Source organism: Garra rufa, chromosome 14 (genome assembly GCF_049309525.1).
Source record: "Garra rufa chromosome 14, GarRuf1.0, whole genome shotgun sequence".
NCBI lineage: Eukaryota > Metazoa > Chordata > Actinopteri > Cypriniformes > Cyprinidae > Garra > Garra rufa.
Genome location: NC_133374.1, coordinates 6,147,321 through 6,162,167, shown reverse-complemented (window position 1 = coordinate 6,162,167; position 14,847 = coordinate 6,147,321). Strand labels below are relative to the sequence as shown.

The window sequence follows — 14,847 nt, the reverse complement described above, 5'->3', positions numbered from 1 at the left end:
AAGAAGTTCTTAAGAACATCTTAATTTTTTTTCTTAAGAAAAAAAAATGATACATCTATCTGAGTGAATACATGGCTGAAGATGCAATTATAAACACTTCAACGTCTTTTCTTTTGCGGTTTCTGCAGATTATCCTAATAATCATAAGCACGCACATTTTCGTCACGACCTTGACTGGTGCTCGACTTCATGTTTTTAATGCGCCGTGTTTTTGAACCGTTACTTTTAAAGGGTTTGTCTTAAGATTTGGCGATCAGTTTTATTCAATTTTGTGTTGTTTTTGTTTCCTCGTCCGAATGAACGCTTCCGGTATGTGTGTGCGCTGCTGCCAAAGATTATGTCGTATTTATCGGCCAAGTAAAATAAAAAATGTTTAATTAAATCTCCCTATCTGACTCGATTTTGTAGAGTTGCTACTAAGTTTTAATGTCAGCAAAAAGTAGGGTCATACATAGGCTAATCATGACAGATCATTGTTTACATTATCAGTCAATGCTGTCACTTCAGCGAACTCATGCTCATCTCTATTAATAGTCCTAATATGTATTATATGTAGCTAGTAGTGTTGCAATGCTTAAATATAACAGTTAATTTGAAATAACCCAATAAATTAAATAATTCTTACTTTTTGGGATTTAAGAAGTCTCGGGCTATCCTAACTTTAAGAAGTTATTTACAATGGTTTTTAAGAAGATTCTTTTCAAGAATTTGAATTTTCTTAATTTTTGTCTTAAGAACAATCTTAAGTAAAAAGATAAGAATATTCTTAAAATGATTTTTTTTGGGGGGGGAATACAAAATATTCTTAACTTTTTTTCTTATTTTAAAATAAGAAAACGGCATTCTTAAGAATGTTTCGTGAATCTGGCCCCTGATGTTTTTCTTCTGAATTGTGAGCTATAAACTCACAATTATTAATTATAAAGTTCAATTCTGAGGGAGAAAAATATTATCTAACAATTGTGAGTTTATATAATAAAATTCAGACTTCATAACAATTGTGAGTTTTTAAATCACGCAATTCAAAGAAAAAAATTTAAAACTTTATATTACAATTCTGAGGGGAAAAAGTTAGAATTGTGAGATGTAAACTCACAATTGCAATAAAAAATCTGAATAGTGAGAAACAAAATAGTAATTACCTTTATTTGTATTCACTGGTGGGCAAAAAAAAAAACAGCCATGTATTATATAAGATTATTAAAAAATGTATTATATTGTATTAGATGTTCTACTTTTATGGCAGTCTGTTAACAATGGAAAAAATATTTTACTCTCTAATACAGAGATCCTAAAATAATAAACTCACAACTTGTTTCTTATAATTGCAATTTATAAACTCAATTCCAACATTTTTCTTACAATTCTGACTTATTTTCTCAGAATAGTGAGATATAAACTCAATTGTGAGTTGTAAAGTCAGAATTGTGAGATATAGGGTGTTTTCACACCTGCCTTATTTAGTTCGGTTGAATCGCACGAGTTCATTTTCCCTCTTGGTGCGGTTCGTTTGGGCAGGTGTGAATGTAGTGCGCACCAAAAGCGGACCAAAAAAGCGGACCGAGACCTCCTTGAAGAGGTGGTCTTACACTTTCAAACGAACACTGGAGCGGTTCGTTTGTGGTGAGAACATGAACCAAACTAGAACAGACCCAACCGCAAAAAGTACTGCGCCTTTTTGAAATAATCCAGCTGCCGTAGTCCGCTGCGCTGTTCATTATCGGATGAGGACAAGTATTTGTTGACAGTTAGCACTTTAGCAACATAGCCCCATGACAGCTCGCGGACAAACTTGGAGTTGTGAGGAGGTGCGGAGCCTCATAAATTTGGTCTGATGATCATATTAGGTCCCAACTTTCAAAAACTCTTTCTCTTTCTTTCCAAACTGCTCTGTAGCTTGCGCTCCAGTGGCGTCTGCCGTTGCTAAGCAACCATGACCTGCGCTCTCCATAAATACGCGAAAGTTTCAGCAAAGGATAAATGGATTTTCAGCATTAAAAATCTCTTGCAGTAGCTCTATTATATTTATTCAAAAATGTTTATTCCTGTACAGCTATGATAAGCTGTTTTTCCAACTTGCCAGTGCTTTCAATGTTATTAAGGGAAAGGGTGAAGCTGATTGGTTGGTTCATGTCACATGACCTGCGGTGCGTTTGCGGCATTCTGAAAAGCTGAGATGTTTTATCCCGATGCGGCGAGTTCGCGAATGGTAAAAAGGAGCGCGTCGCACCGTCTGCGCCTCGCGACCACGTCGCTTCCATTCTGAGCGCGAATACGGCGTGTCTACATTTGAAATAACGAGCTTGAGCAAGCAAAAGACGCTACATGTGAACGGCCCCTAACAGTTTAGAAAATACGTTCAATACACTGATCTATATAATTCTCTATTATAGATCAGTGGTTCAGTGACACGATCTGGCCAACGAGTGATGTGGATGTTGTCACATGACTTCATTTTGGTTCGTTTCAACTGGTTCGGACCAGAGCAATCAGTGTGGTGTGAAAAGGACCCAAAACGGCAGAAAAATGCTACAATGTATCATTTGTTGCCCTTGGTCCTGACCAAATGAACCGAACCACAGATGTGAAAGCACCCATAAACTCACAATTGTGAATTATAAAGTCATAATTGTGAGATATAAACTAAATTCTGATGTTTTTCTCAAAATTGTGAGCTATGAACTGGCAATTATTAATTATAAAGTTCAATTCTGAGAAGGAAAACATTATCTTACACTTGTGAGTTTATATAATAAAATTATGACGTCATAACAATTGCAAGTTTTGAGTAAAAAAAATCAGAACTGAGTTTATATTACAATTTTAAGACAAAATGGTTAGAAGTGCAAGATGTAAACTCAATTGCAATTTAAAAAATCATAATTGAGATGAAAATGGTAATTACCTTTATGTTTGTTCACTGGCAGACAAGGGCTTCAATAAAAAAAAAAAAACAGCAAGGTATTCTGAAATAAACTGAATATAAAAATGACATAAAATTCAGTGCATTTTATTAGATGTTTTACTTTTTAAGCAGGCTGTTAACAATGGAAACATCTATTTTTCTCTCCCTCTGCTGCAGAGAGAGACCAATCACATGATATTTAAGGCTCTACTGATTGGCTCAAAAAAATAAAATACTGCTTCAGAACTAAGTGTGCATGAAGAAAAAATAGGGTTGAATATAGATTGAATTAGACTTCCTTGGTTCATGATAATGGTTTTATTATTCATAGCTGATCTTTAATCAGTAAAAGTGCCCCTTGCCTCTTTTTTCCTGCTTGTTAAATGAACTCACTGTGATCCCTGTGGAAGCGGCAGTCGTAAACCCTCTGTTCTTGTTTATTTCTCTCACGCTCTCTCTCCTCTCAACATTATTACTTTGTCCTTTTGGTCCTACGCTGTTTGGTGCCTCTGATAACAGCCCGGTTTGAACTAAAATGAAATCAGACATTGCTATATCAGGCCTTAAATTATTCATTTATTTCTCACTTGCCTTGAAATTGATCCTGTGAAGTTGAGGTAATGGAATAAAGGGCTTTCCTTTGCAAAACTCAAATTTTGGTTTGTGGGTAATAATAAACTCAGTTTTTAAAAATCGCTATTAAGTGTTTGAGTGGATGTTGGAATTTTTTTGTGTTCATGGTTTCATTTTTTTTCTTTTAGTAATTATTTAGGACATAATTTTGGTTTAGCGAACAGCAGCACAAACATTAGTAAGTATTAGTCACTCGATAACATAAAAAACAAACTACAGGTTAAAAAAGGGTTTTAAAAAAAGACCTCAGTCCTACACTGAGCAGTGACTATACTTTAGCTCCTTTGTGTAAATACTATAATGAATAAAGCTGAAGTGTCTGATCTTGACCAGAGCATATGTCTGAAAGTCTGCCCTACCCTTTTATAGAAATACTGTATTTCCATAACAGACCTGCAGAGTACAACAGTCTCCATAGTGATTGTAAAAAGTCCTTTTAACTGAATGAATTGAGTGTTATCCTCAGATTCACTCCATAATGCTGTTGTGTCTGTAATGTGGTCTCAGACAGGAAACTGCCCCAGAGCTGCTGATATGATCAGATTTTCATGCGCTTTGCGTCAGTTCTCTGTTACTCGACACTAATTGACAGGTGTGGTCAGGCGATGGTTTGCACATTCTGGCTCTGGTTTTCTGCAGCCATCCCACACCTACCCATCATCCATCACTGCCAGACAGATAAGGTTGGCACAGATTCTAACATGCTTTCACTGCTGACGTAAACCAGACCAGGAGACCCTTGAAAACTACGTCAGTGTGGTTGTAAAGAACAGCTCATTAACTTGCTTATTCAAATGCATGGCATGGCATTAGTCCCACTGTGCATTTGATTAACAATGCTAGCTTGAATTTTAAACATTTCCAGTTTGTATATATTTTTTTTTTTTTTAAAGATGCTTTACAAATAATTTACCTCATGAATTTCATTGTTTTTGCAAATGAACTATTATTCACATAGATTCTATTGTCTTTTGAATTTATTAGCTGCTATGGTTAAGCTTGATTATGTTTAGTTAAGCACTAATCAAGGGAAGCATCAGAACAAAATTCTGTCAAATAGTCAAAATTGGTGAAAAATCCAATAATACAATATAATTGGTTATCACTTTTGACCACAAGGTGGCACTATCTCAAAAAAATTTGAATACTTTTAGGTCATGGCCTCAATTGTACATAAAAAGTTTTGTAATTGTACACCAATGCATTGGTAAAAATGGAGCATTTTATATCATAATACTCTATTGCAATTAATGGCAATTTCATGTTTTGTTCAATTATAGCGCCACCCAGAGGCACAATGCCACAAATTGCCCATACATATGTGTCAAATTTGCTGAAAATATCTTATTTTGTTTTGGAGTTATAGACATTTTTCTACATGAGAGGAGAAAAAAATGACAGATGGTGGACTTTTTTTTTTGCCACTTACTATCAAAATTTTGGCAACTGGGCATAAACATACAACCGGCACGCTATGTTTCCGAATTTCCTACGGTGGTTTTGTGACGATAGGAGTAACGGTTTTTAATATATTGGCAAACATTTTTTAAGCAATAAAATGCAATGTTGCACAAACCATAAGGCAAAACCTGGCATGTTTGGTATTGCTGGACTCGGCAAGGAATCAGGAGTCGAAAAAGCTGTTCTCGTGAAAATAAGTTGACCACACCCAAAGATGATCTGAGCCAGTTTTGGAAAAAATCAGATAAACGGTCTAGGACGAGTTCGAAAAAGTAGTTTTTACGAACTATTAAAAATAGAAAAAAAATAAACTAAACCTTAAGATTTTTGAAATTTGGACTTCGACTCAGCATGACCCAAGGATTCAGAGAAAAAAAGAATTTTGATTGAAGGAATATTAACATAAACATGAGTGAAACTTGGTGGTGGTGCTAGAGAGTTTGAGTTAGAGACTCCAAATTTGCTATGGTTAATGTTGACACTGTCCTCTATCAGTGTGCCAAATTTCACAACTTTCCTGCAAGTGGTTCAATGGGCTGCCATAGGCTCAAGAGCGAAAGAAGCGGAAGAAGAAAATCGCTCCTAATAACAAAATGCACTAGAAACCATATATAAGCAATATCAAACTTGTAAACGTAAGATATGGCTGTATATCGGCACTGCTGTGATTCACCATAGGCACCTGTAAATACATAAGATACAGCAGAGTGTCTTTAAAAACCCTTTTTTGTGCAGAACTACTACTTTTCACCACGGATTTGAATCTCAATTTCTGAGCCCAAGCCTCCTTTACTAATTCCAAAACATCACTTTAAAACTAGTAATGAAGGAACGTTAAGTTGCTTCATTGAAAGCTTATAGTATTACTGTATTAAATTCTCACTGTATTATGTAGAGTATTATGAGAGAGAGATGGACTGAGCGACTACCTGCACCTGATTCAGCATTCGAAACAATGTAACTTAAAATCACCATCACAAACACAAACAGTCATTATCATTTATAAAAAATACAGTATTAAATGCTAAAAAAGAAATAATATTAAATAGTGTTTATTGAATAATAATATTCATTAAACAATAGCCATCATAAAATTTGCTAGGCAATACCGTCAAATGTACACAAGCAGTGCTCTAATATACAGCATTGAATTTACATAAAAATGATATTGCCAAAACTATTTGCTCTGGAAGAAATAATAGATTTTTGAGACCAAATGACCCATTAGATTTATCCGAAATGAATTAAATCTCATGTTTATCCACTAAAGAGACATTAGAGCCAGCAGTAAACTACAAAAGATCTGGCCGAGGTGAGGCTTCTCTCTGCGGGTTCATGAGCGCTGAATGATCGCTGGCACCCTGGAGCTCACATGTCTGAAAATGTCTGTGCAAATTTTCAAATAGACCTTATCTTTATTAACAAACTGCATATTTGAACTATAAACAAATACATTCTCGGCTGAAAACCTCATAAAAATAAATTCCATAACACAAAAACAGTTTTTTTTTTTTTTTTATAGTGGATTTAAGGTGTCCACTATGACACTCGCTGTGAGAAGTACCACAAGTATAGTGAAACAGCTGCTGGACTATGTCACACTCTTATTAACCAAATTCAAATTCGAGGACCAGAAAGAACTATTGTAAAAATATCAAATATCATAACGCTGTTTTTGTACTTGGAAGCAAATGAGACCGGAAGTCTTGCACATTTAAATTTACAAAGCCCACGCCCGCCATTACATTAGAAAAATATAGATTTTAAATAGTACTTTGGCTTTTTCCTAACTAGACAGCCTTCGAATGAATTCATGTTTAGGTTTTGGAACAAAACGAGGGTGAGTAAACGATAAAAGGTTGAGGAGTTCTTTTAAAATGGCATTCTGCGTAATTCGTGCAAGCCATTCCTCCGATTTTTCTGAAGGCGAAAAAGCTGTCTTGCTGAAAACAAGGCTTTCCTAAAGCAAGCCTGTCTGGTTGTTATGATAGATGAGCACATTTGGCAGCTCCGCGCACTTGGACTCCACTAAACGTCATAAGAATGTGGCTGTGAGCTCAAGCGTCTCTGGCCGGGACTCAAATCCTGTGAGGAAGGACGTGAGGATCTCGACTCCCTCAACCCCTGTCACAGATCCTCCTGGCGCGTGGCCACGCAAGGGACCGGCTATTTAAACCGGACTCAGCTGACAACCCCGTTACAAGCCAGAGAGACTCGAGTAAAAGCGAGAAACGGGCCGACGCGCTCCAGGGTGAAACATCCCGGTGAGTAACCAGTAACTAACTTAAGTTGGAAGTAACGTTACTATAAAACCATGAATGGATATAAAAACAATGTACTTTCAAACTTTTTAAATCATGTCTAAATACTTATTACTGAAGGGATTTTTTAACTTTGATATTAGTTTAAACTCATTTGAATCAATTTTTCCCCTAAAACGTTAAACCAGTTAAATTGCAAATATAATCTGTGATAAAGATGTTTGTTAAAGAATTTAGTATTTTTGTTTTAGTCTTATTAACCTTTTTATTAAGTAGTATATACTACTAATATATCACTGAAAGCACTGCGTTTTAACTTACTTTCTCTGTCATTTTACAGGTAACTCTGTTCCTGTTACTGTCGTAATGGAGTTGGCGCGCAATGCCTCCGCGCTTCCGTCAAAGCAGATCAACCGAATCGCCTTGTCCAGTGGAGGCGACAGTAACGCGTATTTGTACATCGTCATCGTAGTGTCTTTCTACGGAGTCTTCCTCATTGGGATCATGTTCGGTTACCTGCGCACCAAACGGCGCGAAAAGAGGCGCACGAACGCGTTCACGCGGCTTCTTCACGAGGAGGAGCAACGCGAGTGGAGAGCGAGCCAGAAGAAGCACAGCCTCAGTCTCTCCGCGTTTCCCGCCCTGCGCTCCACGCCGGTGCCGTTCATGCTGACCAGCGGCCGCGCGCCTCTGGCGTGCGCGCTTTGCTCGGTGGAGCAGAGCAGCGTGAGCTCCCTCAGCTCGGTCGCGGATTTGCGCTTCGCGATTGAAGAGGAGTCAGACTCCGGCGGACACGAGGATTCAGATAAAACAGGCAGCAGTGATAGACCGTCTGGGGGAAACCTCAGAGAAGCGCTCTGATGTTCCCGCTGCAAACCGTTACTGTGGCAACCGTAGTTCCCGCCGAAAAGCAGTGATTACCACAGTTAATATTAGTGCAAATAAAACTGTTTTAAGTTGGTACTAGCCACCAGTTTAAAAAAAAAAAACAATTAAAGAACGTTTCTGAACACTTCTTGTATTGTTTTAAGAAACCCAGTGTTGATTTATTGAGGTTTTACGGTTGTCAATAACTGTTGGAACTTGGCGGGAACTGTGGTTAATGTTATGAAAGTTCCACTAAGTGCCTTAATGGAAAATATGAACTCTCACGCCAGAAACAGACTTTTACACTTTCGAAATGAATTGGATTTGACACATCTTGGAATACAATGATGCACGAAATTCACCTTGTGTTACTAGAAGTGTATTTCCTCGCATATTTGTGTGTGAAGTATGTTTCAGGACTTAAACGCGATGCTAAACATTGCGAGAAACCTGGAAGTCACTTGAAACAACGATTTAAAATCATTTTACTTAATAAAGACCTAATATTGTCATTCACGCAGATGTGTAAAATGATTTACAAAATGTAAAAAATAGTATGTAAAATTATCTGTATATATTGTTCTACAGGCATGGATGTCTATTTAATTTTAACCTTATTTTATATGTAAACTAAATAAAATGTTCCTTCAGAATGTGAAGGTTGTGTGCCTGTTTGTGTTTGCACTTACCGATTATTGCCACTTGGGGGAGTCAGAGACCTCCGGGGCTTCTCCAGGGAAATCTTTCTTAGGCTTTCTAAACCTGTGTATGATATATATTCTAGTTAATCATGTATTATAAGTAGTGCTGTCAAGCGATTAAAATTTTTGATCTAATTAATTACACGGTGTGGCGATTAATTAATCGCATTTAATCGCACATATATACAGACATCACAAAAAGCAGTTTTTTACCATTTATTATTGAATACAAGCCTATAATCAGGGGTGCACATAAGTTTTTTAGCCTGGTTCTCATAAGAGTACCTGCAGATTTGGTTTGGTCCTCACTACACAAAGTGTGACCCATTAAATATAAATGAATAATAGTGATAGTAATATATAATTAAAAAAATAATAATAATAAAATAGTAAACAAAATAATAAAGTGTGGTAGTTGTATTTAAGCAATAAGGTACGAGAGGCCGTGCTGTAAATCAGCCGTGATTTATTCATGATACAGCACGGCCTCAAGTACCTTATTGCTTTTATAAAACGGTTACCCACACAATAAAAATATTAAAATCAAAAATATATATTTATATATATTAAGTTGTACGTTTTCATAAAGTAAAATCATTAACTGCCTTCCGCTGTAAAAAGTAGTCCCTAACTGCTGCAGCTGTGTTTACGTTGCTAAGGGTGGTTGCTAAGGGGGTTCAATGATACACAAAACCGTTGAGTGAAGCGGTCATAGCAGTGCCGTATCATGAATACGACACAGCTGCTGACCAATCAGAATTGAGGAATGGAATTAACCGTTTTATAATATGATTTAAAATTATATTAAACCTAAAAATAAAATTATAGTATTTATTTTTATGCAGAATTTTCATCATTTTCAAACCTAAATAAGCAAGCTTTTATTTTGGCGGGTTGCAAAATGTGCGCGGAGTCGCGCACGCCTGTGGCCTTGAGTATGCGCGTTCCTGATTAAAGAACGTTCAGTGATGAGGGTCAGTAAATAAAATGTCACGTATTTGCACTGTGCTTTGAAAACGACAGCGAATTACCTATAATTATGCTTTCATTTTTAAAATAGAAATCCTAGGAAGTATTACAGTTTGTCGTTTTAAAATGGTACTTGAACATTAACAACGTATAGGTACGCAAATGCGCGCTCTTATTTACACAGCGCATTTTCTTATTTTGGTCGCGCATGCGGGCCACTTACGTGAACCCCTGCCTATAACTCTTGACGGTAGTGTGTCAGAGGAAGGGATTCGAAATGCATCCATAAGCCCCTTGTCTTCCAAAACATTAACATGCTTTGAGTTCAGGTGGTATTTTAAACTAGAACTGCTTGGATGATAGGCAAATTCCTTGTCACAGAAAACGCAAATGACTTTGGTTTTATGAATGGCTCCACTAGCATCTCTTTCATACTTACAATTACCCTTCAGCAAGCCATGTAGTTCTTTGTCCTTTTTGTTTTATTACTAGCTTGTTGCAGTTCTACAAAGTGTAACATTACAGGTCTATATGGGGGGAGGGGCGCGTTAATTGCGTTAAAAATATTAACGCGTTATTTTTTCCGGTGATTAATTAATCTAATTAACGCGTTAAATTCCCAGCCCTAATTATAAGCATTCAGAAATGTAATTAAAAGAAAAAATAAATTTAGATATATTCTCCAGTGAAACTCAGCTCTCATAGATGCAATTACACATTGTGAACCTCCTTTGCAGATGAGAAAAGATTGAGTCTCTTGACGTCATTGTAAAGATAAAGATCTTTTAACCATCCACTCCTGAAATATTTTGCATCCTCTTATTGCCCTTGAGAATAGGCTACATATTCATTCTGGGACACAACGGGGTTTTTCTACATTTCATGATTTTGTGCTCCTACACAGATCTGCATGATTATAACCAGAATCCTTCATAATCATCATCCTCGCAGTCTTTGTTGTCCTAATGAAACCACATCACATGCACAAGTGTCACTGACCCGTCTTCCGCCCCAGGGAGTGCAGTGGAAAGTTCTCGCATGTTCCGTCTGAGTGGCTCTTCTCCAATAAAAATTTCCTCAGTTCATCAGATGCGAGTTGGACGCAGTACTAGGAAAGTTTTTGAAGTAAAATAGTCAGCTTTTGACACTGATGTCACCTCAAAAGACGGTCTTCCTGCCTTGCTGTAAAACTGAAACCCAACTGTTGCTGTGGTGAACTTGAAAAACACTTCCTTTTAGTTACATAAAAGACAATACATAATGAATAAAACTTCCGAACAAAACACTGCATGTGAATAATTTAATGAATCGTTTTTTCCTTATCAAAGATCATGAATTATAAACCACATTGTGAAAAAAAATCAGATTTTATCTGTCTGAAAACGAAATGCAAACACGCTTGTACGTGCAGTTACATCCAGCTGTCTCCGTTTATGCCCCAACCTTATGCTCCCAGATAGATTAATTTTGATTAAATGATTGCGACTGTGTGAAAGACAAAAAGAGGGAGTCAGATAAGAGGTTAGTGTGACTCATACTCCCTACAGAGGAAATGAAAGGCACATCCTCCCTCTCCATGCTTCTCTTCTGTGGCTCTGTAACATCTATGGCATGAATAGAGTGTTGAGAATCAGTTTTATTATTTCTGTGCTACAGTAACTGTTGTATTGTTAACGGGAGAGCTGTAAGTGACCCGGGAACTGTCACCATCATCCAACGTTTTTGCTAACAGCATGTTCTCGCTCTTTTGCATACAATGAAAGTAAAGGGAACTTCAGCCGTCAACCACAGCAATGGGCATAAAAAGCAGTTCATTAGCAATGTACTATTCTGAACTCGTATAATAGCTTTGTGGAATGAATTCACATCCACATATAAGCATAGATGTTAAAACGTCAGTCAGATGCGATGCAAATAATATCTGACGAATTAATCGAACATGTTGATTAATAGGTGAAAGGAAAGTAGGGTACTAAATTTCAGAGGAGTTAAAAGTGCCTGAATCCATCATGTAAGTTATTGTGCCAACCTGGTTTGTTTCCCACGTGAAAAAAAAACAGCTAAAACCAGCCTAGGCTGGTTGGCTGGTTTTAGTGGGGTTTTGGCCACTTTTCCAGCCTGGCCAGGCTGGTTTTAGCTGGTCAGGCTAGGAAACCACCAGCTAAAACCAGCCTGAGCAGGCTGGGAGACCAGCTTAAACCAGCTAATACCAGCCAACTAGCCTAGGCTGTTTTAGCTGTTTTTGTTTTTTTTTCAGCAGGGTTGACCGACTTCAACACAGGTGTTTAGCCCACATGAGAGCACTACATTTCTACAAATGTGACAGTCACATGGGTCAATTTATACATCTGAAAGCTGAAAAAATAAGCTTCTCATTTATGTATAGTTTGTTAGGATTGGGAAAATATTTGGCCAAGATACAACTATTTGAAAAATCTGAGGGTGCAAAAAAAAATCTAAATATTAAGAAAATCACCTTTTATGTTGTCCAAATGAAATTCTTAGCAAATCCCCATGAAATCAAAATTGAAGTTTTTTAGCTTTTAGTATGAATATGTTAGCCTTAAAGCTGCAGTCCGTAACTTTCTTTTTAGTAAACTCTGTGTACGCAAACAATGTTCTCAATGCTGGAGTTCATGTGTAGAGACCCAGGCGATACTTTGAGCAAAGTTTCATGGTGTGTCGAGCCTTCTTAGTGTTGTAAAAATATCGATTTTGATGCGCTCAAAGTTATGCCCCTAGTACTCCCATTCACCGGCCACTGACCACAAAACGAAATCACGGTCAATCTCAAAAACGGCTCGTTTGTCATAATTATGCTTTTAGATATAAGTTTGTCTCGTTTACAATAAAAAAAAAACAGCCCAGGTTGCATTTTTGCAATAGTTATCCTTTAACTGTTTACTGTGCATTGTTATACTTTATTTTTCTTTAGCCTTTTTCCTTTGTTATTTTCCTTTAATGAACCGAAAGTTGTTTCTGCTTTGAAGAATAAATTGAATATTTTTCAACAATTTTACATTTCTGTATGTCATGTATCAGCAATTTTTTTTTTGGGAGGGGGGGGGGGATGTTGCCATTTACTGTAACAATATAAAATGTAAACATTTTGTGTTCCATGAACAAGCACATAATGTATAACTAATTTTACATTTTGGGTTTAATTGCTGGGTTACTGTACTGCAATAGACATGTTTTGGCAGTGCACTTGTGCTCAAAATTAATAGATGAAAATGAATAGTCCTTTCTCTTTGCTTACTGATTTTGTCACGCTGACATTTGAGACTAACATTTACCATGTAAATCCCTTACACAGAAAGACAAAATCCATTCTCCTTACCCCTCTTTTCATTTCTCTCTCTCTCTCATCTGACCTTTATGACTCTGCATTTAATAGAACATGTATGAGGCTTGCCATGATTTAAATGGCAACTCACCCTGACTGATTCATATTGAAATATTCAGTAACAATCTGAATAGTCAGATGTAATTAGGAAGATCAAGAGTACCAATAATCCTGAACATATTGATAAGGCGCACACACTGACCCGAAGCATCCTCAGAGGAGTCTGAACACACGCAAATGTTTCATGTCTCTTGGCTCTTAATGAGAGTTTCTATGGCAACAGGTTCCAAAGGGAGAGCTTAATTTACATGTGGCAGTCAGATATCCGGATGGCGTAAAGACATCCATGTGAGGGCCGTGTTGACGCGTGAGTGGGCGAATGGGTGCTCTTGAAAAAGCAGTAGTGTATGCAAGCACATAAAGTTAAAAAACTGTGTATTAAAGAAGCATTGCATTAAATGCTACAATGACGAAGATCAAACTCGCACAGAATACTGAAAGAATTTCCTTCTGGTGTTAAAGACTAAAGCTCACAGTTCCAATTAAAAATACAAAGGGATGTATGCCATTGAAGTTCCATAAAGTACTTTTCATTTTAGTTCTTCAGAAAAAACATTTGTGCCCTGTTACATAAAAACCCCAAAACCGATATGAAGAAGTATTTTTCTTATATTTAAGATGAAAAGAGCAATTCAAGAAACCTAAAAAGCCAAAAACAGTTGTTGATAACAAGTAGTTTCTTTGAACCTACCCAGAGGCTTGTGGATGTTTCATAATTGCAACTGTGCGATATAAATCCACAATTGGGAGTTATAAAGTCAGAATAGCTAAATATAAAGTCAGAATTGCTGGATATAAACTCACAATTCCAAGAAATAAAGTCTGAATTGCAAGATATTAACTTGCAATTCTGACTTACTTTCTCACAATTGTAAGTTTGTATCTCACAATACTGACTTTTCTCAGATTTGTGGGATATTACCTCATAATTACGAGTTATAAAGTCCAGTTCTGAGGGAAAAAAAGACTGATATGTTCACAGAATTGTGAGTTGACTTAACTTGCAATTGTGAGTTGATATCACACAATTCTGACTTCATTTCTCAGAATTCTGACTTTATAACTCGCAATTGTGAGTTTGTATCTCACAATTCTGAGAAAAAAGTCAGAATTGTGAGTTTGTATTATGCAATTCTGAGAAAAAAAGTCAGAACTGTGAGATAAGTTGCAACAGTCGCTTTTTGAAAAAAAAAAAAAATCTGTGGTGGAAATGTACTTCCATGGTTTTGACATTAACTGAAATAAGCAAAAAAGGTATGACTTTTTTTTTTAATTGCGTGAATTTTCTGTGAAAATATAATGTGCTTATCGATGAAATTAAACGCTTATTTCATAGAGACATTCTTTCAATAATTCAAGCACTTTTCAAGTACCTCTTCAGGAATATTACAATTTTCAAGGGTTTTCCAAGCCTTACATTTCAAATTTAAGCCAAATTCACATTTAAGCACCTTGTATGAACCCTGTGTCAAAAAGTTATCCTATGAAAGGCTACTTTCATCTCAAACAGTATCTAACAGCAAATGTCATTGGTTGACTCAGATTGGCTTGCTCAAATAAACAGACCAATGATTTAAATAGGTCAGAATTTTTCACTCTTCGGGACATCAAACTAACAATGACTGGCTTATAGTAAATTTGAAC

General features: G+C 36.6%; 1 protein-coding gene across 1 annotated transcript; it reads left to right on the top strand.

Moving 5' to 3' along the window:
- The first annotated feature begins 7,208 nt into the window (after positions 1 to 7,208).
- kcne4 (potassium voltage-gated channel, Isk-related family, member 4) lies at positions 7,209 to 8,786 on the top strand. Its single transcript, XM_073818441.1, has 2 exons — positions 7,209 to 7,263; positions 7,601 to 8,786. The coding sequence occupies exon 2, from the start codon at positions 7,627 to 7,629 to the stop codon at positions 8,119 to 8,121; it is 495 nt and encodes a 164-aa protein (XP_073674542.1). The 5' UTR covers positions 7,209 to 7,263; positions 7,601 to 7,626; the 3' UTR covers positions 8,122 to 8,786.
- Positions 8,787 to 14,847: the final 6,061 nt, after the last annotated feature.

Excerpts from the sequence above, each read along its gene's own strand:
- kcne4 (XM_073818441.1), top strand. The coding sequence starts at position 7,627 with ATGGAGTTGGCGCGCAATGCCTCCGCGCTTCCGTCAAAGCAGATCAAC.